Here is a 27,155-nt window from a genome sequence, read left to right on the forward strand (position 1 = left end):
GAGGCATCATTAAATCCAAATCAACAAGGTGCTTGTGATTCTGGTGTTCTGCTGTGACTGCAGATTCACTTTCAACTTTTCTAGGTTTACTGGCTGCCAGCAGCAAACCCCGCCAGTTACAAACTCCAAGGGCAGAAGTTGGCAACAGGGATGTCTCTTCACATTGTGTACCCTCAAGACCTCACTGGCGAAGTGCGGCATTGCCACAGACCCTGGGAATCACTTACCCAAGACTGTCCAAAGTAGAAGAGGAGCATCCAGGAAGGCGTTGTGCACCTGGAGACTTGCCATCGGGAAAAAATGGAAGCCAAGTGAAACAGCAAAAGGAGCGTACTGCCACACCAATGCCCCACCCACCCCTTCTCGTGACCATTACCTGCCCCAAGTGTAACAGAGCCTGTGGTAGCCGCATCAGTTTTACAGCCATCTACTGATTCACCCTGAGAATGGGAGAGAGTCATCCTTATCTGCAAGGGACCATCAATGATAATGATAATGAACCAAAGGCTGTTGAAGTGTGCACTGCCAGTCTTCCCGCTGACTGAAATGGGAGAAATAAATCAGGAGGGCAAAAAAGGGACATGAGGTAAGGTTAAGGAGATAAGAGAGAGTTTGCAAGTTCTTTAAGTGCAAAAAAGAATCTAGGGAGAGAATAGGCCATCCTAAAGATCAACAAGGCCATTTTTTTTATGGAACTACAAGAGATGGGAGAGATACTAAATGGATATTTCATATCAGTATTTACTGTAGAGAAAGACATAGAAGCGAGGAACTTGGGTAAAATAAATATTGATGTCTTGAAAACAATCCATATTACAGAAAAGGAAGTGCTAAAGGTCTTAAAAAATGTAAAACAGTAGATAAATTCCTGAGACCTTTTCCCTAGGATGGGAGATTTCAAGACCAGCAGGGATATTTTTAAAGTGAGAGGAGAAAGCTTTATAAAAGACTTGAGGGGCAAACTATTTTCACAAAGGGTGGTTTGCAGGTGGAATGAAGTTCCTGAGGAAGTGGTGGATGCAGGTACAGTTACAATGTTTAAAAGAGATTTAGATAAGCACATGAATAGGAAAGGTTTGGAGGCATATTGGACAGGGGCAGGCAGGTGGGACTAGTTTAGTTTGGGATTATATTTGGCATGGACTGGTTGGACCGAAGGGTCTCCCATTCTGTATGACTATGACTGTTTGACCTCATCAAGTGTATCCTAGGACATTGTGGGAAGTTGGCCCCTATGTTTGGCGAGAAAGTGAGGACTGCAGATGCTGGAGATCAGAGCTGAAAATGTGTTGCTGGTGAAGAAGGGCTTATGCCCGAAGCGTCGTTTCTCCTGTTCCTTGGATGCTGCCTGACCTGCTGCGCTTTTCCAGCAATACATTTTCAGCCCTATGTTTGGCCCCTAGCAGAGATATTTATGTCATTAACAGCCATGGTTGAGGTGCCAGAGGACTGGGGTGTGGCTGATGTTGTGCCTTTATTTAAGAAAGGCTGCAAAGAAAAGCCAAGGAACTACAGACCAGTGAGCCTGTAGTGGGTAAATCGTTGCAGAGGTTCTGAGAAAGAGAAAGATTATGTGCATTTGGAGAAGCAAAGGGGTAGTCAGCATAGTTTTGTGCATGGGAAATCATCTCACAAACTTGACTGAGTACTTTGATCTCCAGCATCTGCAGACCTCACTTTCTCCCCTGAGTATTTTGAGGAGATGACCAAGAAGATAAGGTGTGGGCAGAACAGTAGACATTGTTTACATGGGCTTTAGTAAAGCCTTTGACAAGGTTCCGCATGGTAGACAGCTTAGTAAAGTTTGATCACATGGGATCCAGGGAGAGCTTGTCAATTGGATACAAAAATTGTGGTAGTGGAGAGTTATTTATCAGAATAGAGGCCTATGACTATTGATGTTTTATAGGGATCAGTGCTGGGGTCCATTCGAGTTTGTCAATTACATAAACGATTTGGATGAGAATATAGGAGGTATGGTTAGTAAGTTTGCAGATGACATCAACATCGGTGGTATTGCGGACAGTGAAGGTTATGTAAGAGTACAACTGAATTTTGATTACCTGGGCTAACGAGCTAAGGAGTGGCAGATGGAGTGTAATGTAGATAAATGCAAGGAGTTGCATTTTGGTAAGGCAAATCAGGACAGGATTTACAGAGTTAATGATAGGGCACTAGGGAGTGTTGTTGAACAGAGAAACCTAGCAGTTTAGATACATAGTTCTGTGAAAGTGGTGTCACAGGTAGACAAGGTGGTAAAGAAGGCATTTCACACACTTACTTTCATTGGTCAGAGTGGTGAGTGTGGAGTTGGCACGTCATGTTGCAGCTGTATAGGACATTGGTGAGGCCACTTTTGGAATACTGCGTACAGTTCTGGAAGGATTTTATTAAATTGGGAATGATACAGAGAAGATTTCCAAGGATGTTACTGGGTCTGGAGGGCTTGAGTTATAAGGAGAGGCTGGATAGACTGGAACCTTTTTCACTAGAGCTTGGGAGGTTGAGGGGTGATTTAGTAGAAGTTCATATAATCATGAGGGGCATGGATAAGGTGAATAGTAAAGGTATTTTCCCTAGGATAGGGGAATTCAAAACTAGAGAGCATAGGTTTAAGGTGAGAGGGGAAACATTTAAAAGGGACCTAAGGGGAACTTTTTCACACAGATTGTGGTGTGTATATGGAACGAGCTGCGAGAGGAAGTGGTGCAGGTGGGTACAATTACAACATTTAAAAGTCATTCAAAAGACAGGTACATGAATAGGAACGGTTGAGAGGGACATGGGCCAAATTCAGGCAAATGGGACCAATTTAGTTTGGGAAATCTGGTTGGTATGAACAAGTTGTAATGAATGGTCTGTTTCCATGCTGTCTGACGCTATGTTGCACTGTGGGAGGCACCAACAATTCAGAGGAATTTTAAAATTGTGGTCCACTCTGCCTCTAAGAGGAGCCAAAGCATCTTGGCACTTCAAAGAGCAGCGGGAGGGCTTTCCCTGGTGTCCCTGCCAATATTGATCCCAATGAAAGAAAGGTTATTTGGTCATTACTGTTACAGTTTGTAGGAACTGGTTGCTGTGGTTCTTATATTGACCAATGACAACACTTCAAAGTGGGGTTGGAAGCATTTTGGGGTGGCCTGAAGTCTTGACTAAACCAAAGTGACTACGTTTTGGGTTTTATGACAATAATGGTAGCCTGACACTGTGACTTTTGGCATCAATCTAATCTGCAATACAAGAAAGCAACGGATTCGGAAGCTTTAGGGGATACAGAATTACTATTGGGCTGAAGGGCCTGTATCCACATTGTAGAGATTCTAAACACTCTAAGTATTCTCAGTAGATGGTGCTAGTAGATTACTTTGTCAAGCTCTCAAGTTTGTTAATATTACACATGCCTTGTTGGTACAACATTGCATCTAGTTACTACTGTTGAATTAATGTAAAACTGTCAGGACTTAGTCACTAAATGTGGCAGTTAGGAAGAGTTAGTGCTCAGACAACATAAACGTAACAACAGTTTGCATTCATATAATAGCTCTCATTTCATAAAACACTTCCTAAGCACTATAGAGGAACATTGTCAAATAAAAATGAACACTAAGCCAAATCTCTGAAGAGATTTCTGACAGATGACAAAAAGCTCAGCCAAATAGCAGAAAGAAGAAGCAGAAAGGAGCTGGAGAGATTCAGGGAGGGAGATTTTCAAAGCTTCAAACCTATGCAGCTAAAGGCATGGCTGCCAATAGTAGAGTGATTAAAATTGGGAGTGTGCAGGAGAACAGAAACAGAGAAATGCAAAAACCTCGGGAGGTTGCAGACCTGAAATAAATTATAAAATTAAGGAAAGGTGAGGACATAAAGAGATTGGAAAGCAAGAATGAGAATGTTCCCTGGGAGGAGCTGGTGTAGGTCAGTGGGCACAAGGCAAGGGGACTTGGTATGAGTTAGGACATGGCAACAGTGTTTCAGGTAAGATCAAAAATAAGCTTGTGAAGGGCTGAAGATAGTTAACAATGGATAAAGAAGGTAGAAAGTGTGACAATGATAAAGAAATAACAACTTAAATCAATATAAATATATGGAAGGGGATTTAAATCTTTGGGATTCTGTATCCAGGACCACACAGAATGTTCGGTCATTGAGTTTATTCATGGCCAGCATCGATTGTCTTTTAGGCATGTAGGGAACTGAGGGGAAAAAAACGACTCTGGCAGAAAAGTGAGTATGAAAATACAGACCAACCATGGCCTTGTTAAATGGTGGAACTGCCTCAATGGGTGGTATACCCTGCTCCTGCTTCCATTTCTAATGTCTGTACATAGTTTGTTGCTTCCTAGCTTTATATCTGTGTGACTTGGCAGCCTTGACTTTAAGACAGGACAAGCTGATATCTGACAGCACCAAATGTGGAGATACGTTATCACCTTCTGGAAAATATGCTGTGGTCAAACTGAGTTCTTGGAAAAATTAAAACATGTGTCAGCCAATTTCCTGCCATTTTGGTTTCTTCTGCTGCAAGAATTTCCTCTGTTGGTTTTTCTGATTATTATAAACGGACTTTCCCCAGTCTTTTCTCTATTCCTTGAAAAGGGGTTGCAGAAACTCCACTGATAATAATCTCACCGGGGTTCAAGATCCCACACTGTCTGATTCTTACTGAGGTACGGGGTCCCACACACACATACGTGAACTTTCTCTGTCACTGGGGTACAGGTCCCCACACAATGACTCTGACTGGGGTACAGGAAAACACACGTGCACACACACACACTCTGACTCTCACTGGGGTACAGGGAAACACACTCACACACAGACTCTCATTGGGCTATGCGGTCCCACACACGCACTTAACTCTCACTGGGGTACAGGGAAGCGCGCGGACACACACACGTTCTCTCTCTCTCACTTGGCTATGTGGTCCCACACACGCACTGACTCTCATTGGGGTACAGGATCCCACACACCTGACTCTCAATGGGCTATGCGGTCCCACACACGCACTTGACTCTCACTGGGGTACAGGGAAGCACACACACACACATACACACACTTTCTCTCTCTCTCTCTCACTGGGCTATGCGGTCCCACACACACAATGACTCTCACTGGGGTACAGGACCCCACACACAATGACTCTCAGTGAGGTACAGGATCCTACACACACTGACTTTTACTGGGATATGGGGTTCCACACACACAGACTGTCACTGGGGTAAGAGTCCTGCACACACTGACTCTCAGTGTGGTAAGGGGTCCCCTACATACACTGGCGGTCACTGATGTATGGATCTCACACATGCTGACTCTGTCTGGGGTACAGATCCCACAGAAGGAGAATGGCTGAAGAAGGGCTCATGCCCGAAACGTCGATTCTCCTGCTCCTTGGATGCTGCCTGACCGGCTGCGCTTTCTCAGCAACACATTTTCAGCTACAGATCCCACACACAAACACATTAACTCACATTTAGGTATGAGTCCGACACACACTGACCATCACTGGGATACAAATTCTCACATTGCATCTCACTGTTGTGCATGGCTTGAGCATATTAGATCACACAGCTGTATGGTCTCATATGGTGACTCTCATTGGGGTATGGAATTCTTGTCATGGACTCTGACTGGATAATGTTACCCACATGCAGTAATCCCCTTTGTTACACAGGTCCCATCCACACTGACTCTCAAGGGTAACATGTCCCAAACACCATTTTCAGTTGGATATGGTAACATACACTGGAAAATGGGAACTTGGCACACAGATGCAGATCCCACACAAAATTTTCTGTCACTGAAATATGGCTCCCATACACATTGACTCTCAGTGGGGTACAGTCCCCCACACACTGACTCTCGCTGGGGTAAGGGTCCCACACACACTGACTCTCAGTGGGGTACAGTCCCCCACACACTGACTCTCGCTGGGGTAAGGGTCCCAGACACACTGACTCTCAGTGGGGTACAGTCCCCCACACACTGACTCTCGCTGGGGTAAGGGTCCCACACACACTGACTCTCAGTGGGGTACAGTCCCCCACACACTGACTCTCGCTGGGGTAAGGGTCCCACACACACTGACTCTCAGTGGGGTACAGTCCCCCACACACTGACTCTCGCTGGGGTAAGGGTCCCACACACACTGACTCTCAGTGGGGTATCGGGTGCCCTAACACGTTGACTCTCACTGGTGTACAGTCTCACACACACCTACTCTCACTGGGATATGGGTCTCATACACACTTAAACCTTTGCAGCTTAGGGAAAAAACTTTTTAACTCAAGTGGTCATGAGTTTTTGGAATTCTCTACCCAGAGAATTGTGGATGCTTCATCATTGAATATATTCAAGGCTGGGAAAGATAGATGTTTGGTCTCTCAGGAAATCAGTGGAAATTGGAGTCAAAGTCCAAGATCAGCCATGATTGTTTTGAATGCTGGAGTAGCCTTGAAAGGCCAAGTGGTCTACTCCTGTTCCTATTTTTCATATTATGCTTTTGTGTTCTTTAATGCTAGGTCTTTGGTTTGACAATCTGTTTCCCCCTGAGGAATCTGTGTATGTTGGGGGAATGACCTGGTGCAGTGACAGCAGGAGTGCCTCTCCACCTTTAAAACCTTCCCTAAAACCAATCTCTTTGACGAAGATTTACTCATCATTTACACCCACTTCCTTTCTTAATGAGGCATCACTTGTCTGTTCGCTCTCCAGTGAAGCATTTTGAAGCATTATAACATGTTGTTTTCTTGAAGCTAGTGTTGATTGTTATGGAGTTATGGACCTTTTTTAGCTAGTTGGTATATTGACAGCAAAGAGGAACTAACAGAAAAAGCATCAATAATTTAATGTAACTGAAATAAAACACAGACTTTAAAAAGGAAGCTCAAATTCAGGTGACATCTTCAGGGGTGCCACAGGATGTAACTGCTGAACACTGTGAAACCCAGGCATGAACACTGCCAAGAAAGTCAGGCAAGCAGTCCAAATTAGCCATTCAATCATCTGCTGCCTTGTCTTTCTGTAGGGTATGTTGGTCATGCTCAGGAGCTGTACTGTGGATTCTATATGTCTCTGAAAGAAAATGACAAAATGCTTCAATCCTGGCAGTCTTTTTTATTCAATTATGTTGGTTTCAAATATGATTTATTTCAGTGGAAAAGTCAATAATTTAATTGAGTTTTGTGATAAATCTCATTCCTGTCATTTTCTCCTATGCTGTTAAATACAGTAATTCTAATAATCATGTTGTTAGACCAATGGAATCCCATCTACACACTTCAATGTGTTCACTTGCAGGGACCATTGTTATGTAGGCAAGTTTTGGGATATAACAACTTGCATTTATACTGTATCTCATAAAACATTCAACTCAAGATGCTTCGTTGGTGCTTTATCGAATTAAACACAATCACAAGGAGGTAGTAGAAAAATAACCAAATCCAAGGACCCAAAAGGTATGTTTTAACGAGTGTGTTAAAAGAGGAAAGAGAAATTGAGAACTGGAATGGTTTAGGGAGGAAAGTTCTGTGTTTGGAGCCAAGTCATTTGAAGACACAGTCAAAAATTGGGCTGTTCTCAAGACCAGAATTGGTGGAGCACAGAGATCTTGGGATGTGGTGGACTGAAGGAAGTTATAGAGGTAAAAACAATGACTGCAGATTCTGGAAACCAGATTCTGGATCAGTGGTGCTGGAAGAGCACAGCAATTCAGGCAGCATCCGAGGACAGGCAAAATCGACGTTTCGGGCAAAAGCCCTTCATCAGGAATAAAGGCAGAGAGCCTGAAGCGTGGAGAGATAAGCTAGAGGAGGGTGGGGGTGGGGATAGAGTAGCATAGAGTACAATAGGTCAGTGGGGGAGGAGATGAAGGTGATAGGTCAGGGAGGAGAGGGTGGAGTGGATAGGTGGAAAAGGAGCTGGGCAGGTCAGACAAGTCCGGACAAGTCAAGGGGATCATGTTGCTGGAGGTTAGAAACTAGGATGAGGTGGGAGAAGGGGAAATGAGGAAGCTGTTGAAATCCACATTGATGCCCTGGGGTTGAAGTGTTCCGAGGCGGAAGATGAGGCGTTCTTCTTCCATGCGTCTGGTGGTGAGGGAGCGGCGGTGAAGGAGGCCCAGCACCTCCATATCCTCGGCAGAGTGGGAGGGGGAGTTGAAATGTTGAGCCACGGGGCGGTTTGGTTGATTGGTGCGGGTGTCTTGGAGATGTTCCCTAAAGCGCTCTGCTAGGAGGCGTCCAGTCTCGCCAATGTAGAGGAGACCGCATCGGGAGCAACGGATACAATAAATGATATTAGTGGATGTGCAGGTAAAACGTTGATGGATGTGGAAGGCTCCTTTAGGGCCTTGGATGGAGGTGAGGGAGGAGGTGTGGGCACAGGTTTTACAGTTCCTGCGGTGGCAGGGGAAAATGCCAGGATGGGAGGGTGGGTCGTAGGGGGGCTTGGACCTGACCAGGTAGTCACGGAGGGAACGGTCTTTGCGGAAGGCGGAGAGGGGTGGGGAGGGAAATATATCCCTGGTGGTGGGGTCTGTTTGGAGGTGGCGGAAATGTCGGCGGATGATTTGGTTTATGCGAAGGTTGGTAGGGTGGAAGGTGAGCACAAGGGGCGTTCTGTCCTTGTTGCGGTTGGAGGGGTTGGGTCTGAGGGCGGAGGTGCGGGATGTGGACGAGATGCGTTGGAGGGCATCTTTAACCATGTGGGAAGGGAAATTGCGGTCACTAAAGAAGGAGGCCATCTGGTGTGTTCTGTGGTGGAACTGCTCCTCCTGGGAGCAGATACGGCGGAGGCGGAGGAATTGGGAATATGGGATGGCATTTTTGCAAGAGGTAGGGTGGGAAGAGGTGTAATCCAGGTAGCTGTGGGAGTCGGTGGGTTTGTAAAAAATGTCGGTATCAAGTCAGTCGTCATTAATGGAGATGGAGAGGTCCAGGAAGGGGAGGGAGGTGTCAGAGATGGTCCAGGTAAATTTAAGGTCAGGGTGGAATGTGTTGGTGAAGTTGATGAATTGCTCAACCTCCTCGCGGGAGCACGAGGTGGCGCCAATGCAGTCATCAATGTAGCGGAGGAAGAGGTGGGGAGTGGTGCCGGTGTAATTACGGAAGATCAACTGCTCTACGTAGCCAACAAAGAGACAGGCATAGCTGGGGCCCATACGTGTGCCCATGGCTACCCCTTTGGTCTGGAGGAAGTGAGAGGATTCAAAGGAGAAATTGTTAAGGGTGAGGACCAGTTCGGCCAAACGAATGAGAGTGTCGGTGGAGGGGTACTGTTGGGAACGTCTGGAGAGGAAAAAACGGAGGGCTTGGAGGCCCTGGTCATGGCGGAAGGAGGTGTAGAGGGATTGTATATCCATGGTGAAGATGAGGCGTTGGGGGCCGGGGAAACGGAAGTCTTGGAGGAGGTGGAGGGCGTGGGTGGTGTCTCGAACGTATGTGGGGAGTTCCTGGACTAGGGGGGATAGGACAGTGTCGAGGTAGGTAGAGATGAGTTCAGTGGGGCAGGAGCATGCTGAGACAATGGGTCGGCCAGGGTGGTCAGGCTTGTGGATCTTGGGAAGGAGGTTGAACCGGGCAGTGCGGGGTTCCCGGACTATGAGGTTGGAAGCTGTGGGTGGGAGATCTCCTGAGGTGATGAGGTTCTGTATGGTCTGGGAGATGATGGTTTGGTGATGGGGGGGTGGGGTCATGGTCAAGGGGGCGGTAGGAAGAGGTGTCCTCGAGTTGGCGTTTGGCTTCAGCGGTGTAGAGGTCAGTGCGCCAGACTACCACTGCGCCCCCTTTATCCGCTGGCTTGATGGTGAGGTCAGGATTGGAGCAGAGGGATTGGAGGGCTGCGCGTTGTGAGGGTGAGAGGTTGGAGTGGGGGAGGGGGGTCGACAGGTTGAGGCGGTTAATGTCCCGGCGGCAGTTGGAAATGAAGAGGTCGAGGGCAGGTAATAGGCCAGCACGGGGTGTCCAGGTGGATGCAGTGTGTTGGAGGTGGGCGAAGGGGTCCTCGGAAGATGGGCGGGAGTCCTGATTGTGAAAGTAAGCTCGGAGGCGGAGGCGACGGAAGAATTGTTCGATGTCACGGCGTGTATTAAATTCATTGATGCGTGGATGGAGGGGGAAGAAGGTGAGTCCTTTGCTGAGGACTGATCGTTCGTCCTCAGTGAGTGGGAGGTCTGGAGGGATGGTGAAAACTCGGCAGGGCTGGGAGCTGTGAGCTGGTGTGGGTGTAGAGCTGGGAGTGGGGTCGGAGCCAGTACCTGGAGTGGATGTGATGGTGGGGGGAATGGGGGTAGAGTCATGAGCAGGGGTAGTGTTCCCCTCGGGGTTCTGGGGGGTGGGGATAGTGACAGTGGGATCTGTGGGGGGGCGTGTCAGCAGAATGCAGGCGAGTGTCGCTGGTGGGGGCGGAAGTGGTGGTAGACATGGCAGTAGGAGTGGCGGAAGTCACTGAGCGTGTGGCATCGGCGTTGATGTGAGGGCCGGAAGTGGCTGTGGGAGTGGCCATGATGGGGGCAGAAGTGACATCATCAATCAGCGTGGGGGTGGTAGCTGCATCAGCCGCATGGCTAATGGTGTTTCCGAGGCCAGGGGTATCTTCTGGAATGTTTGAGGAGCGCTGGTTATGGAGGTGGGTAGATAAAAGTTTGTTGTACTTACAGTTTTTGATGTTTGAGATGGAATTGAAATACTGTTTGTTGAGAGTATGGATTCTCCTGAGGATGTAGTACAGAGTGGGTCCTTTGCAATTCTGAGAGAGTGTGGCCCTCAGCTGAGGCAGGGCAGACTGTAGAGAGGTTAGGTGCCGGCGCATTGCTGCAAGCGTGGAGCGGAGGATCTTGAAGGAGAACTGTTGCTGGTGTTTTTGAATCTGTAGTCTGTACTGTTTGTCCTGTTCGGGTCCAAACTCTGCTGGTTTAAAGGTGGTCCGGAGTCCGTGTGGGATGAGGTGGTTACGGAGACAGGCATTGAGGAAGGAAATAGGTCAATGGAGGTGATTTGAACATAGGGATGAACATTTAAAAATGTAGGTATTTCTAGTCCAGGAACCAATGTCAGTGAGGAGGCATTGGGGTATAGATGAATTGGTGCAAGTCAAGATACAGGGCTGTTGAATTTTCAATGAGGTAGAATTGTTATGCAGGTTAGGTGGTTTGACCATACTAGATAGTCCATTGTGTCCAGGGATATGCAAGCTCAGTGGATTAGCAATGGAGAATGCAAGGTTGTGGGGATGTGGTGAGTCTGGGTGAGATGATTTTTCATGGGTTGGTGTGGACTTGATGGGCTGAATGGCCTGCTTCCGCACTGTCAGGACTCTATGATTCTATGACATCAAATAACAGTCACAGGTTTATGAAACTTCATTTCTGACTGATACATTGCAGAAGGGTTGAAATAATTAGGCCATGGTGTTCGTGTTGGACTGGGGTGGACAAAGTCAGGAGTCACACATCACCAGATTATAGTCTGGTTTATTTGAAATCACAAGCTCTCAGACCGCTGCTCCTTTGTCAGGTGAAATGCAGATGGAAAGGTGGAGCAGGCTGGAAAGTGCAAATGGCTGCAACCTGAATCCTATCCCGCCTCAGGCGACTGACTGTGTGGAGTTTGCACGTTCTCCCCGTGTCTGCGTGGGTTTCCTCCGGGTGCTCCGGTTTCCTCCCACAGTCCAAAGATGTGCAGGGCCAGGTGAATTGGCCATGCTAAATTGCCCGTAGTGTTAGGTAAAAGGGGTAAATGTAGGGGAATGGGTGGGTTGCGCTTCGGCGGGTCGGTGTGGACTTGTTGGGCCGAAGGGCCTGTTTCCACACTGTAATGTAATCTAAAATCTAATCTTATTACTTTAGCCCTTGGGTCAGGCATGATCTTAGAGCTTGTTATCATGCCAAGCAATGCTAATGTCCTTAGCCCTTGGGTCAGGCATGATCTTAGAGCATGTTAGCGTTGTAATTGCTGCTATTGTCCTCACAGTTGGTGCCCTGACAAGTGTACGTGGGAAGGAAGGTCAAGGAACCAGGAACAGTGTTGACCAGGTTGTTGACGTCATGGCGATGGGAACGGGTGGCTGACGTCTTGGGAGGAACCATGTGATCGGCTCTTACGCATGCGCACAAGGTGGGAGGGCGTGTCCGCCGGCCGGGTGGGCGGGGAAAGAGGCGGCGCCTATCCCACGCCGGTCCGCATTCCCGTCGCGCGCGGGGATTGGTTGACCGAGCGGGAACGGGCGCGTGCCTGCACACCCTTTCCCCTCCTCCCGCCCGAACGTGTGCGCGCACGCGCGCGAGGGGACGGGGGTTTGTTCGCTCGGAGCTGAGGGAGGGACCAGAGGCTGTCCGTACCGTGTCCGTGTGCCCGCTCCCCGGTGCCGTCTCTCTCTCACATACACACACAGAGCACCCTGTCGCCTCATCATGGACACCCGGCACCGCCGCTGAGGGCCCGCTTTCGGACACTGACCCACCGTTTGCTCATTTAAAAGAAAATATTTTCTCTCAGACATCCCTCTCCACCGAGTGACCGGTCCGTCAGGAGCGGGAGGAGGACCGGCGAAGGAGACGGTGTGAGCGGCCATTCGACTTAACCCCCATCCCGTCACCGGGGGCCGGTCTCCCCTCCCTCCGGGACTGAGTGAGGGAAGGGGGAGAGAGGAGGAGTGTGTGTGTGTGCAAACCACCCCCGGAGGAGACTGAGCTCCTGGGAGGACTCCCCTCGAAGAGAAGGCACTGGCCGGAGTGTGAGAGCGACAATCCCCCCCCCCCCCCCCCCCCTCCGCCTGACCCCTGGACTGTGAACCCGGGCCTCGGGGATGGAGTGGGGGCTGAAGGCCGTCCTCTCGTCCTGGACCCTCATCGCGCTGTGCTCTGCTTCCCCGACCCCGCCGAAAGTTTACACCAACAGCTGGGCGGTGCAGATCCCCGGCGGGCAGCAGGAGGCCTCCAGGGTGGCCAGGGAGCACGGCTTCATCAACCTGGGACAGGTGAGCAAACTGCATCTCTGTACTTACACCCTCTCCACCACATCCAAAAGCGAGCCTCATTTTGTTTATAAGTTACGAACGAATGAGTTAATTCACAGTAACTTTTCCGTCCCGTCCTGTTTTTATTTTAAAAAGAAAGGCATCCCTGGCAACTTTATTTCAAAACTCAGGACGTTTAAATGACTTTTAAAGAAATAACCCTTTGTCATTTGTGGTGACGATATTGTGATGATTCACATTTTAATCAGTAGGAAGATGCATGAGCTGTTCACAGAAGGTTGGTCACTTTGTTTTGTTCCGGCGAAACTTTTGGTTTAAGAACAAACTCCGAAATTTCAGCTCTTCCCATTAGAGTTTGTTTTTCTTCCTATTGTTTACCTGTATTTTGAATGTACTCCTTACAGAATCTGCTGTAAATTTAAAAAGGGATTCAATTAGACATTTCTAAGATCTAAGGGCAAAGGTGATTTGTCTTCAGAGATCCGACAGGAATGATGGGCTAATTGATAAATTTATAGCCTCAAGGAAACTGATTTTGCTTCAAGTAGTCACTTGTCCTGCATTCTGTATTGCAATAACTTTGTATGAATATTTTTAGTCTCACCCAATTTGTTTTTCTGATAACGTGTTATTCAGTTAACTACTCATGCCTGATTATCAGTTACATCTCTCTCTCTCATCTACAACAACATTGCCAGGGATTCACGACATAGAGAGGCTGTGGACAAGAGACTCATGCAATCTGAAGGGTTTATCATTGAGTCATTGTGCTCTAATTTCTATTTTACATAACTGTCTTACAGGTATTTCCTAAGTAGTGTAGTTCCATTATATAACCAAAACCAGAGTATGTTCCCACTGTATGTGTACTCTTGTCCAACATTTTTCATCTCCTGATTCTTATAATTACTTAGGAGAAATGAAAACATCTCTCTCTGCTTAAATACAACCCACATTTATTATTTGTATACTCAATTTTTAATGCTACAGAAACTAAAGCACGGACTGTTCAGTAGAGTTGAGCGGGTGGAAAATAGTGGAGATTCAGTTTTGTATTCAAAAGTCTACAGTTTGAATAGATTTTACTTGTTGCTTACTTGGGTCTCTCTCCACAAACTGGAATGGGGGTATTTGTGTTGTAATAAAGTAATGTAATTTTGCTGTGTGCTACCACTTGTATTACAAGGCAGGAACAAGTATGGAGAAAACTAGGACTCTTGGAGCTCAATAGAATAATGCTTCCAAGATAGGACAAGGAGCTTCATATCACTGTATGTGAATTTCAGATCTTTAGATGTCGACCAATTTTCATTATGTTGCAATTAGACTTACATTTTGTTTTGATGTCTGAAAGTGCGTCACATGTAGTGATAGAAGTTTTAGTAATTCAAGGTTTAATATTTGATGTATATGATCCAAAGTATGTATTTAGGTAACTAAATACTAATATCCTTAACTAAAAGTAATGATTTGCACTGTCTACAAGTGCAAATTTTATTTCCATTTAAAAAAATCTCAGACCACAATTTTTCTAAACTAATTGATATATGGAAACTGGGAAGTAGATTTAACCATTATCTCTCAAATTTAATACTACTTGTAAATATCCAGTTTTGAGTGAGCTAACTGACTGTCCACATATGATACACTAGCCTGGCTTATTTGTGCTGTAGTGTTTTTTTGTTTCTGTAAATCATGTTCCTAACTATTGCCAATTGTTTGAAGAGGCTCAGCATAGTATTCCTGCTCTTTTAACGTGTTATTCACAATTGCTCACAGGACATTGATGAGGGGCTGGGACTCAGAATTCACAGATGTACAATGTGATTAAAACAATAAGCAAGGTAGTCTTTTACAATTTGAGCTTCAGATTGAGAGTGAGCTTGTGTCTCTATACTTTGGAAAGCAGTGAATATACCATTATAATGTCACTAAAGCAAATGGGAGGTTCAGATGACAAGCTAAACTAAATGTATGTTGCTCTTTTAATCATCTCATATGGAGTTTGGCGTAGTGTTATTTATGGTGACTTTTAATCTTTCTGTGCTGCTCATTTTTATCTCCATTAGCTGGTGTTGCCTGTCTGGAGATCTGCTTGAGTCAGGAAATCTGCAATTAAAGAGGGCACCAAATGCTTGTGGTGGGTGTATGTTTGGAGGTGGGGAGGGGGTGCGGTGGAAGTGTAATGGGAACTCAAAGTTCTGAAAATGTCTCTGGTGACACTGGATTCTTTGTATCACAGGTTGTATTTTGCAACAGGAGCTGAGCATCAAATTACACTGACATTTTTGTTTGATAACCAAGTTGCTTGAGTGAAATAGATTTTTGAATACATTTAGAACTGTTCCTACAGTAATTTTTAAGTGTATGAAACTCACGTTAGTCATACTTGTAAAATAAACTTACTGCTTTGGGGTTAAAAGAGATATTGTTACAGACAAAGTGGTTACTGGTCTAATGTGGTAATTCTGAACTCTGATTTTCAATAGCTTTCTCATGCTATTGAGTAATTTTCTAGAGCAGCCTCAATGAAATGTTCACCAGTTTAATTTTGCCCAAGGCTACATTTGACCTTTTCGTAGAATATGGCAATCACTTAGAATGACATGACTTTTATTTTGTATTAGGAACAAGAGGAGACTATTTAGCTCCTTGATTCTATTCTGCATCCAGTGAGATGGCTGCATCCTGGCTCCATACATCGTAAATCACAAAAGTTACAGCCTGAATTCCAAAAATAAAACTCACTTTGTCGTTATTGAGGTGGTTCATGTACAGATTCAGTGAGTTAAAAATCGCAACACCAGGTTATAGTCCAACAGGTTTAATTGGAAGCACACTAGCTTTCAGAGCGACGCTCCTTCATCAGGTGATAGTCTGAAGGAGCGTCGCTGCAAAAGCTAGTGTGCTTCCAATTAAACCTGTTGGACTATAACCTGGTGTTGTGTGAATTTTAAGGAGAAAATGAGGACTGCAGATGCTGGAGATCAGAGCTGAAAATGTGTTGCTGGAAAAGCGCAGCAGGTCAGGCAGCATCCAAGGAACAGGAGAATCGACGTTTCGGGCATAAGCCCTTCAGGAATGAGGAAAGTGTGCCCAGCAGGCTAAGATAAAAAGTAGGGGGGAGGGGCGTTGGAAATGCAATAGGTGGAAGGAGGTCAAGGTGAGGTGATAGGCCGGAGTGGGGTGGGGGCGGAGAGGTCAGGAAGAAGATTGCAGGTTAGGAAGGTGGTGCTGAGTTCGAGGGATTTGACTGAGACAAGGTGGGGAGAGGGGAAATGAGGAAACTGGAGAAATCTGAGTTCATCCCTTGTGGTTGGAGGGTTCCTAGGCGGAAGATGAGGTGCTCTTCCTCCAACCGGCGTGTTGCTATGGTCTGGCCTGCATGCCCTTGGTGGAGTGGGAGGGGGAGTTGAAGTGTTGAGCCACGAGGTGGTTGGATTGGTTGGTCCGGGTGTCCCAGAGGTGTTCTCTGAACCGTTCCGTTGCGGTTTGTGGAAAGTGGACTAGACAGACTTTGGTTGTTTCTAGTAAGCAATTTGTATGCTATAATCTAAAAATGGTCCTGTCCACACACCACATTACTGCTCATACTGTTGTAAAATGTCAGACTAGATTGTTTCCAAATCTCGGGAATGAGGTTTGGATTCATGGTTCTGACTTGAGTAGAGGAGTATTGCTGAGTTAGGAGTGAGCTCTGAAAAACTGTTTGCATAAAGTACATATTGAGAACAGGATGTGTGCAAAATACAGTATTCCTCTTTATCACAGTGACCAGGTTTGCTGCTGTCAGAGGTCATGAGTTGATCAGTTCTTGTTTTAATGTGTGTACACCCTGTTTGCAAAACAGGTGACTTCTAACCAGAAGAAAATAAGTTCTAGATATTTAAATACCCTGCTTGAAGTGTCTTGAATTCTTGTAGACCTTCATGTTCTACTTTTGGAGAGGAATTTTAAAAATAAATCAAGACAATGGCATCTCCTGTGGACTGCCTGCACTACCACAATAATCAACAGTGATGGCAGGTGTCAACACTCAAAATGACAGCTCCAAATGTCAGATAGCAAATTCACAGGCAGAACTTGCTTCTGAAGGATTGATCTTCACAGTCATAGGCTAAGATACAGTAGATGAAGATCGTCACTTCTCATAGATGGAAGGATGCTATAAAATTGAAAGTTTTGTTTGTATTTTATTGTACTTTTTCCAAACCTGCAAATAAACCTGTGTGGATGCTTTCCAAATTCCTGAATTAAACAAAGCCTGTACTCATTTCCTGAAACTTCAGGCGTGTTTCTGAGTAAAGATAATTCACCGTTTACCGGGAAAGAGATGTGGTGAGGTTGAGGTGGTTGATTTGCAAATATACATTGTCACGTAATGGTGCAACTTGAGCAGCACTCTTTTGAATGCTTGCCATATTTTGAAGAGTGTGCATCTTTTTGCTGACTTAAAAATAAATTTTGATTTAAAAATTTTAAAGAAAAAAATAGTTGATTGTAAAATGTATTTAGGTTTTTTAAAGTCTTTGTCCATAGACCTGTACTTCTGAGTTTGAATTTGTTGACTTTAAACAAGTCTCCAATTTTAGTAGCTTTGCTTTTATTAGAGCTCAAACTTAACATTTGCCAGTGTAATTATGTGGCAACAGGTTTCCTTATGTACAGTAACTAATTGTAATTCATTAGTATTGGAACAGGCGTTGAGATTTTAAATGCTGAGCTTTGGAAGTGGTGAATATGATTAAGTAAACTTGTAATTGTCTGAAACATGGAAACAAATTTAATGCTGAAATCTGGCCCTTCATTCATAGTATGCTTTGAGGTGGATAGCAGAAAAAGGGAGTATTAATGTGATGTTTTGTTTTTGTTTGGCTTTTGGGAGTGGCTCATGCCGTAGTTAATACTCCCTCACACGCAAGTTGCTACTGGGATATTATCACGTGTTTGTACTAACAGTAACAGGAAAAAATCAATTATAATCGCTTTGATTTTGCATTTGTTCTGGTGACACACCTATAACCACCTATACTTTATCCTATAGCAAAATGCTGTCTCCAGATGTAACCCTGGTTTGATTGGACAAATCCTTTTGTATTGCGGTGTATTAAGTTATAAAATCCATCTACTCTCAAACATCACTTTAAATGATATTGATTGCTATTCCTGAGCTATCTCTCTGGACGGCAATTATTTTAAGAACACTTATAAGATTTGAAACAAATGATACTTTTTTTAAATTCCAATCTCTGCAGTTAATTCTTTCTCAGGAGAAAATGTGTGGAAGTTGGTCTGTGTAGTCAAAGAATATAATCTTTGGTTTCCTATTACGTATCACACAAAGTTGCATTTTGGTTTTTACAGTAACCATGTGTATGTTATAGTAAAATTTCACATTAATGTTAATACAACTGCAGGGTAGTGTTTTGCATTGAGTTGTCACTGCAGAAGCATCAAATGTGTAAATAACTTCGATTGCCATTCTCAATCACCATTGGGACTGGAATGTCATGTACTGTGTCACTTTGTCTCGCGAAGTGGTGATGAGCATTCTGATATTTGCATGTCTTTGTACTATAATGAAATGTTGTCATAAGTTCCTATTATACCTTGGTTACTCGACATTTGAGAGGAAATGATTAAACCTGGAATTTAGGGAATAGATTTTGAGTTTTATTCCCCCGTCCTGCCCCCAAAATTGGGGGTTCCTGACTCTGGAGGTTTGTTGCTCCATGTTACTGTACTTCTGCAGGTAGTGATGTTTATAATCCATTCAAATGACTGTTCATCATAAAACCTAAATACCAACTAGATTTTCAAAGCAGTTGAATGTCAGCCAGGTTCAGTTTGCCTGCATCAGTACTTCCAGATGAGGCTGTTGCCCCCCACCCTGCAATCCCCCATTCCTAATTCAGAGATGCTGAAACAAATTGCAGCACCTCTGCTGTTTCAATAGCTGAACTTAAAATCAAATCTGGGATTCTGTCAGTTTTTGAAGATCTCCTGATTGTCTTTGGCAGTTGAGGCATTAGGAAATCAAGTCTTTGATATGTAAATTGATTCAGACACCACAACGTAGTATATAGGATCCTTGGATAATCAGAGGAATGAATATTGTCAGGAGTGGAGAGTACCCTGCACCATCCATAAGTTAGCAAGATTTTTTTTATTTACTCAAGCGATATGGGCACCACTTATTTGGCATTTATTGCCAAAGAGGTAAAGGAGCTGTTGAGAAGGATTTTGATAAATGTTACATTTCACAGGTAATAGGGCAGTGCTTAATTTTCTTAGAGCAATGCAATATTAATAGATCATTGCGTGGCGCAGTGTTAGAATGCCTATGATGTGCCAGTTCATTTTTTTCAGTCATTTTCTGTACTACTTTTTCCAGAATAAATACTGGCACTAATATATAACATTCGACTCCATGAGGTTTAAATATTTACTATCTTTTGACTTTGTAGTTTTATGACTTTCTTCCTAAGTTGGCTTAAGGAGTAGGGATATTGGGTGGAAGAAGTGAGTAGGAAAAATCAGTGGTTTTATTCAGTTAAAATTTCTATTTGTGCAATAAAAAATTGTGGACTGTTTTATTTATTGTCACCACAGTCTCTCCCCTTACTGTGACATTCGTGCATACATTCACGAGCAGGAATTGTTGCATGACCATTGGGAATGGATATTGCATTTTGTGAGAGATACATTTAGGTGAAATAGTCATGTTTAATGGAAATAATTGGAAATGATGAATGAGGATCATGCGAAGAGCTTATTGGCACAACATTAAAATGCATTTACTAATTTTTTTTTTCGTGGAGCATTTTGGTACCAATGTGCAAGGTAAGCTACAAAACACTAGAATCTGTCTGCTTTGGCTGGGTAATGGCAGCACCATCAGGAAGTACTGCAGAAAATGTTTCCCATAGGAACTTTATTGGATGAAATAACTATTGAAGGGAAAACCAGGATGACTTTTGCAAGAATAAACATAGAGATCTTTAACCTGTTCAACTATCGGCTTACATGGGATAAGTAACAGGAGAGTAGTACATTTTAATTTGCCCACTGGAGGCTCATTGAAATGGAGATTAATGAGGTTTCGTTTCCAAAAGAATTGAGATTGTAATGTAACTATTAATTTGAATTACCTATTCATTTTGTTTGAGCAGTATAAATTCCGGCTCATCTGAATATTGACAATCGTTTGACTGTTCAGCCCTCTGTACTGAGAACATTGAGGGCGTTCTTCCCCATTCTACTTTTGAAAAGATTTGGAGAGCCAAGAAGATTTGTACACTATAACTGTTGAAAAATCCACATGGTTTACAACCATGTTAGGTTTGTTTTTGCATAATCTGTCAGGTTAGAAATCTAATCTTTGCAAGCAGCAGTGCATGAAATCAGCCAAATATAGATTGTGGCCTTGAGTGTACCTTGCATTCTATTAAGATCTGTATTTGAATTTGGAAGACAGCTGTTCTGACATGCATACTGGAACAACATAATTAAACCTTGCACTGCAACTGAGATGATAGCTGTTTTCTACACCGTGTTAATAAAAATGTAAAGTTGCTAGGAAATCCATTTTGTATATCATTAATTGAACATGTTATTTTAAAATTATCATACAAAGTAATTTCTAATATCAAAATAATATCAAAGATAATTTTAAAAACATGTCTCTGTATTAAAGGTTGTCTTGAAGATTATTTGAGATAACTGCATTGTCTTTAGTATTCGGGAATAGTACAGATTGTTTTTGTTTCATTCATCTTTCACTTCAATTCAAGTGATGGGTAACCATTGTAGTAGACTCAAGATGATGCATCAAACCATTATTTGCGCTGCTGTTGAGTTAGCTTATTCCAACTAAGTATTTTTCTAAAGTTAGCTAGTGTATTCCTTTTTTGAATAGATTTCACCTGCGTGATAAATATGTTAGATTTAGATTAGATTCCCTACAGTGTGGAAACCGTGCCAACCCTAGCCTGTTGCGTTAAATATCAAATGTTTTGGGGAATCCATTGGCATTACTAAGCATGATTTAGCAGGTTCTTGGGTGTTTGCAATGCAAATGTAGGGGAAAACTGCATCAAATGAGCAGGACCATAATCTTCAAATTGCTAATGTTACAGCATTTTAAAATCTTTTTTCCTTTGTTTGGAGTGTTACTGCAGTTTGTTAGTAATTGAGCTATTCACATGTTTGAATTAGATTTCTAGTTCATGTAATTGATGTAAAATATGAGCATTAAGTCCAAGTGTATTTGGCAGTTAAATAATTGCATCTTTTAAGGATAGTTTATATCTGGGATTGGATTGAAATTTTCTAATTTAAGGATACAGCAGATCAGAAAAAAATGTCCCTTAGGTATTGGGCCCAGCAAGTGTCTGTTGTTTGTTCCACATAAGCCTTCACCCTGCATCATCTCACCCTATCTGTACATCTTTGCATTCCTTTCTCCTTGATGTGCTTATCTGGCTTCCTCTTAAATACTTGTAAACTAATCCGCTTAATTAATCCACGAGGTAGTAAATTCAACATAGCAGTGTTGGTGCAGATGCTTCTTGCTGGATTCCTCATTGTATTTATTAGTTATTAGTGACTATCTTGTATTTATGGCCTGTTTTCTGATGCTTTGAGTTACTGTAAATTGTATCAAACGATTAGAAAACAATCATCTTGGTTTATTAATGTCAATTTAGATTGGCATGCTTGGAACTGTATTCTAACAGGATGCTGTGCTTTCGGGAAGGGTGGGAGGGATCTGGAAAGGATGTTGAGAATTAGGGTGACATTTCTGTTATACAAGAGAGTAATTACATTGTGGACCTTGCTTCCATGTTGACTGTTTGTTTGTGACTGGCTTTGATATAGTTGAAGGGAAAGAAATTGAAGGAAAAGCAATAGAAAGAGATGCAGAGAGGGGTTTAATGAAGTCAGGTGAGAAGAAGCTTGTGTGGACCATAAATGCTGGCATTTCCCACTTGGGTATGAATAGCTTCTTACTGTGCAGTTGATTTTGTATACTAGAAAATTATTTTCTTGGATTGGTGAGATTTTTGACTTGTGAATTTCTTAACTAATTTTTTTAATTTTTGTTGGGCGTTGATGTATGAATTAGCCATAGAATCATAGAGATGTACAGCATGTAAACAGACCCTTTGGTCCAACCTGTCCATGCCGACCAGATATCCCAACCCAATCTAGTCCCACTTGGCAGCACCCGGCCCATATCCCTCCAAACCCTTCCTATTCATATACCCATCCAAATGCCTCTTAAATGTTGCAATTGTACAGCCTCCACCACATCTTCTGGCAGCTCATTCCATACACGTACCACCCTCTGCATGAAAAAGTTGCCCCTTCGATCTCTTTTATATCTTTCCCCTCTCACCATAAACCTGTGCCCTCTAGTTCAGGACTCCCCAACCCCAGGGAAAAGACTTTGTCTATTTATCCTATCCATGCCCCTCATAATTTTGTAAACCTCTATTAGGCCACCCCTCAGCCTCTGACGCTCCAGGGAAAACAGCCCCAGCCTGTTCAGCCTCTCCCTGTAGCTTAAATCCTCCAACCCTGACAACATCCTCAAATCTTTTCTGAACCCTTTCAAGTTTCACAACATCCTTCCGTTAGGAAGGAGACCAGAATTGCACGCAATATTCCAACAGTGGCCTAACCAATGTCCTGTACAGCCGCAACATGACTTCCCAACTCCTGTACTCAATACTCTGACCAATAAAGGAAAGCATACCAAACGCCTTCTTCACAATCCTATCTACCTGCGACTCCACTTTCAAGGAGGTATGAACATGCACTCCAAGGTCTCTTTGTTCAGCAACACTCCCTAGGACCTTACCATTAAGTGTATAAGTCCTGCTAAGATTTGCTTTCCCAAAATGCAGCACCTCGCATTTACCTGAATTAAACTTCATCTGCCACTTCTCAGCCCATTGGCCCATCTAGTCCAGATCCTGTTGTAATCTGAGGTAACCTTCGCTGTCCACTACACCTCCAATTTTGGTGTCATCTGCAAACTTACTAACTGTACCTCTTATGCTTGCATCCAAATCATTTATGTAAATGACAAAAAGTAGAGGACCCAGCACCGATCCTTGTGGTCACAGGCCTCCAGTCTGAAAAACAACCCTCCACCACCACCACCCTCTGTCTTTTACCTTTGAGCCAGTTCTGTGTCCAAATGGCTAGTTCTCCCTGTATTCCATGAGATCTAACCTTGTTAATCAGTCTCCCATGGGGAACCTCGTCGAACATCTACTGCTCTGCCCTCCTCAATCTTTGTTACTTCAAAAATCTGAATCAAGTTTGAGAGACATGATTTCCCACGCACAAAGCCATGTTGACTATCCCGAATCAGACCTTGTCTTTCCAAATACATGTACATCCTGTCCCTCAAGATTCCCTCCAACAAATTGCCCACCACTGAGGTCAGGCTCACCGGTCTATAGTTCCCTGGTTTGTCCTTACTACCTTTCTTAAACAGTGGCACCGCGTTTGCCAACCTCCAGTCTTCCGGCACCTCAGCTGTGACTATCGATGATACAAATATCTCAGCAATCACTTCTCTAGCTTCCCACAGAGTTCTCTGATACACCTGATCGGGTACTGGGGATTTATCCACCTTTAACCGTTTCAAGGCATCCAGCACTTCCTCTGTAATCTGGACATTTTGCAAGATGTCGCCATCTATTTCCCTACATTCTATATCTTCCATATCCTTTTCCCCAGTAAATACTGATGCAAAATATTCATTTATTATCTCCCTCATTTTCTGTGGCTCCACACAAAGGCCGTCTTGCTGATCTTTGAGGGGCCCTATTCTCTCCCTAGTTACCCTTTTGTCTTTAATATATTTGTAAAAACCCTTTGGATTCTCCTTAATTCTATTTGCCAAAGCTATCTCATGTCGTGTTTTGCCCTCCTGATTTCCCTCTTAAGTATAGTCCTACTTTCTTTATCCTTTTCTAAGGATTCACTCGATCTATACAGTCTCTATCTGACATATGCTTCCTCCTTTTTTTTAACCAAACCCTCAATTTCTTTAGTCATCCAACATTCCCTACACCTACCAGCCTTCCCTTTTCACTCTGACAGGAATATGCTTTCTCTGGATTCTTGTTATCTCATTTCTGAAGGCTTCCCATTTTCCAGCTGTTCCTTTTACCTGCGAATATCTGCCCCCAATCAGGTTTCGAAAGTTGTTGCCTAATACCGTCAAAATTGGCCTTTCTCCAATTTAGAACTTCAACTTTTAGATCTGGTCTATCCTTTTCCATCACTATTTTAAAACGAATAGAATTATGGTTGCTGGCCCCAAAGTGCGCCCCCGACTGACACCTCAGTCACCTGCCCTGCCTTATTTCCCAAGAGTAGGTCAGGTTTTGCACCTTCTCTAGTAGGTACATCTACATACTAAATCAGAAAATTGTCTTGTACGCACTTAACAAATTCCTCTCCATCTAAACCTTTAACACTATGGCAGTCCCAGTTGATGTTTGGAAAGTTAAAATCCCCTACCATAACCACCCTATTATTCTTACCTTATGCTATACCTTATCAAAAATGCCACTCCCCCTCCTCTTTTGCCTCCCTTTCTATCCTTCCTGTAGCATTTATATCCTGGAACATTCAGCTGCCAGTCCTGCCCATCCTTGAGCCATGTCTCTGTAATTGCTATGATATCCCAGCCCCATGTTCCTAACCATGCCCTGAGTTCATCTGCCTTCCCTGTTAGGCCCCTTGCATTAAAATAAATGGTTTAATTTATTAGTCCTACCTTGTCTCTGACTGTTTGTTTGACTCACTTCTGTTCTCAGCTGTACCTGTCTCGGATCGATCTCTTTCCTCACTATCTCCCTGGGTCCCCCCCTTCTGGCAAATTTCCCTGCCAGTATATTAGTCCCCTTCCAATTCAGGTGTAATCTGTCCTCCTTGTGCAGGTCACTTCTCGCCCAAAAGAGATTCCAATGATCCAAAAATGTGAATCCTTCTCCCATACACCAGCTCCTCAGCCATGCATTCATCTGCTCTCTCCTCCTATTCCCGCCCTCACTAGCTCGTGGCACTGGGAGTAATCCAGATATTACTACCCTTGAGGACCTCCTTTTTATATTTTATTCTGTTTGCATCAAACCAAGGATTAAACCTGCAAGTCTGTTCATAGAGGTGAAGAAAAAGTCCAATGGCCTTACTTTTGAAGAAGGTCAGGAGCTTTTTCTTGAATTGCACTTTTATCTTTATCCAAAACAAATCATATTATTTACCCCTCTACTTTGTGGGACCTTGCTGTATAAAGTTAGATGTCACATTAGCTTTTATCATAATTAATCAACGAACTTTGGGCCAATGAGACGTGCATAAAAGTGTTAGATTTTAGAAATTAAGAAATTTCTAATTTTTTTAATATTTGAAAATTTCCCTTTGTTAATCGTTAGGCTGATATAACAGCATATTTTTAATTCTGGCATTTTTGAAAGTTGGGGGAAGGAGCAGAAAATAATTTGAGCTGGAGTAGCGCAAAGCACAAGATGAACTCTATATAGGATTGTGTATTTGAAGTTTAATACCATCAAATTTTAAAGCAGAGATGACAACTGTTGCAATAACACCGGCAATTCTGTGCTGTTCTTGGCTTGTTCCCTACTACTGCTGTTATATAAAAGAAGTTGAATGTATGCACTTTATTTCAGTAATGTTTGGGCTTGATGTAAATTTTAACATATTATTATGGACATTTGAAGTGTAGGCCGAGCATGTACTATAGGAACTACTAAGACACTAAGTAGATAATCCATGTCGGTTAATTGTAGAGCTGCAAACTGTCTCTTGTTTAGTTAAAGCTTAGTGGTCGTTTCCATATGGTAGAAAAAAAGGAAGGTCATATCGTTCTGGTTCACAATTGGTTTTTTTTCTGTTCCTCTCTTTCTTGGATTCTTTTCTCACCATCCCACTTGCCCTTCAAAAAGCAATTTGTTTTTTGCTGCAACAAGATTAATGTAATGAATATTGTACAATGATTGTATTCCTAAAAGCATAATCTAGCTGTCACAAATGAATGCATTTGGAGATGAGTTTTACTGATTTCTTTTAAATGAGAACTTAGTTTATTTTCTGTTTGAATTGGTGGTGCAGTTGTCACACACTGGCTGTGATGGCTCACAGCAGGCAGAATTCCTCATTTTGTATCTTGAACTGAATGAGAGGTGAGGGAAATGATTAATCTGCTCGCATTTTAGAAGAAAAGTGGTACATCAGCACTTAAAGTACTTTGGAGAATGAGGCTCAGTGCAAGTATAACTCATAGATTTGAAGTAGGAAGTGCGTTTTCCTACAATGCTTCACATGGGAGATTCTGTAGCAAAAGGTCAGGGGAGTGGAATTAGATGAATTGCTCTTGCAGAGTGTTGGCACAGAAATGATTACAGACTTGTACTTTGACTGTTCATGATTCACCAATTTGCCCATCTTTAAATACTTATGCTCACCAAACTGGGAAATAGTTTTCTAAGCATCTGGTGTTCGTACCATTGCTTATCTCCAGGTTGTGTACTACAACCAAAGCCCAGTAGTGTGCCTGTTTTAGCTCTACCCTCCATTACTGCAATTTGTGACATTTATTTCCAATTTCCATACCAGCCAGACTGTTGTATTTTGTTGAAATAGTTGTTGCCAAGTTGGAGTAGCTTTGCACTATACACCCAATTTATTCCATTCTATAGAGACTGCCGTAACACCAACGAGTTTCACTTTTTAAATTCACTTATGGGATTTGGGCATTGGTGGCTGGGCCAGCATTTATTTGTAGTTGCCCTTAAGAAAGTGGTAGTGACTGCTGTCTTGAACCACTGTAGTCCATGTACTGTAGGTAGACTCTCAAAACCTGAGTGAAGGAATTTCTGGATTTTAGTCCAGAAACAGAAGTATATTTCTGTATAAATACAAAGGTATTGATGTTGATAGTGGGGGGTTCAGCGTTGGTACCATCATCAAATGTCAAGGAGTAGTAATGAGATAGTCATTGCCTGACACTTGTGTGTTGTGAATGTTATTGCTACTAGATATTGTCCAGATTTTATTGCATTTAAATATAGTTCAATATCTGAGCAGTCACGAATGATGCTGAACTTTGCCCAGTCATTTGTGAACGTCCCCAGTCT

The 27,155-nt window shown here is 43.4% G+C and overlaps 1 protein-coding gene across 2 annotated transcripts in view; it reads left to right on the forward strand.

The window, feature by feature from the left end:
* Positions 1 to 12,306: 12,306 nt before the first annotated feature.
* The window catches only part of LOC122542575 (furin), a 105,472-nt gene continuing 90,623 nt past the window's right edge, over positions 12,307 to 27,155 (forward strand). Inside the window, exon 1 of one of the 2 annotated variants that reach the window (XM_043680489.2) lies at positions 12,307 to 12,972. In XM_043680489.2, coding sequence (XP_043536424.1) covers positions 12,802 to 12,972 — 171 coding nt within the window. In that variant the 5' untranslated portion in view covers positions 12,307 to 12,801. The remainder of the gene's footprint in view (positions 12,973 to 27,155) is intronic. The other variant, XM_043680487.2, reaches the window with a different exon arrangement.

Source organism: Chiloscyllium plagiosum, unplaced genomic scaffold, assembly GCF_037043375.1.
Source record: "Chiloscyllium plagiosum isolate Xiang-an unplaced genomic scaffold, Cpla_swu_hap1 HiC_scaffold_42, whole genome shotgun sequence".
Lineage (NCBI taxonomy): Eukaryota > Metazoa > Chordata > Chondrichthyes > Orectolobiformes > Hemiscylliidae > Chiloscyllium > Chiloscyllium plagiosum.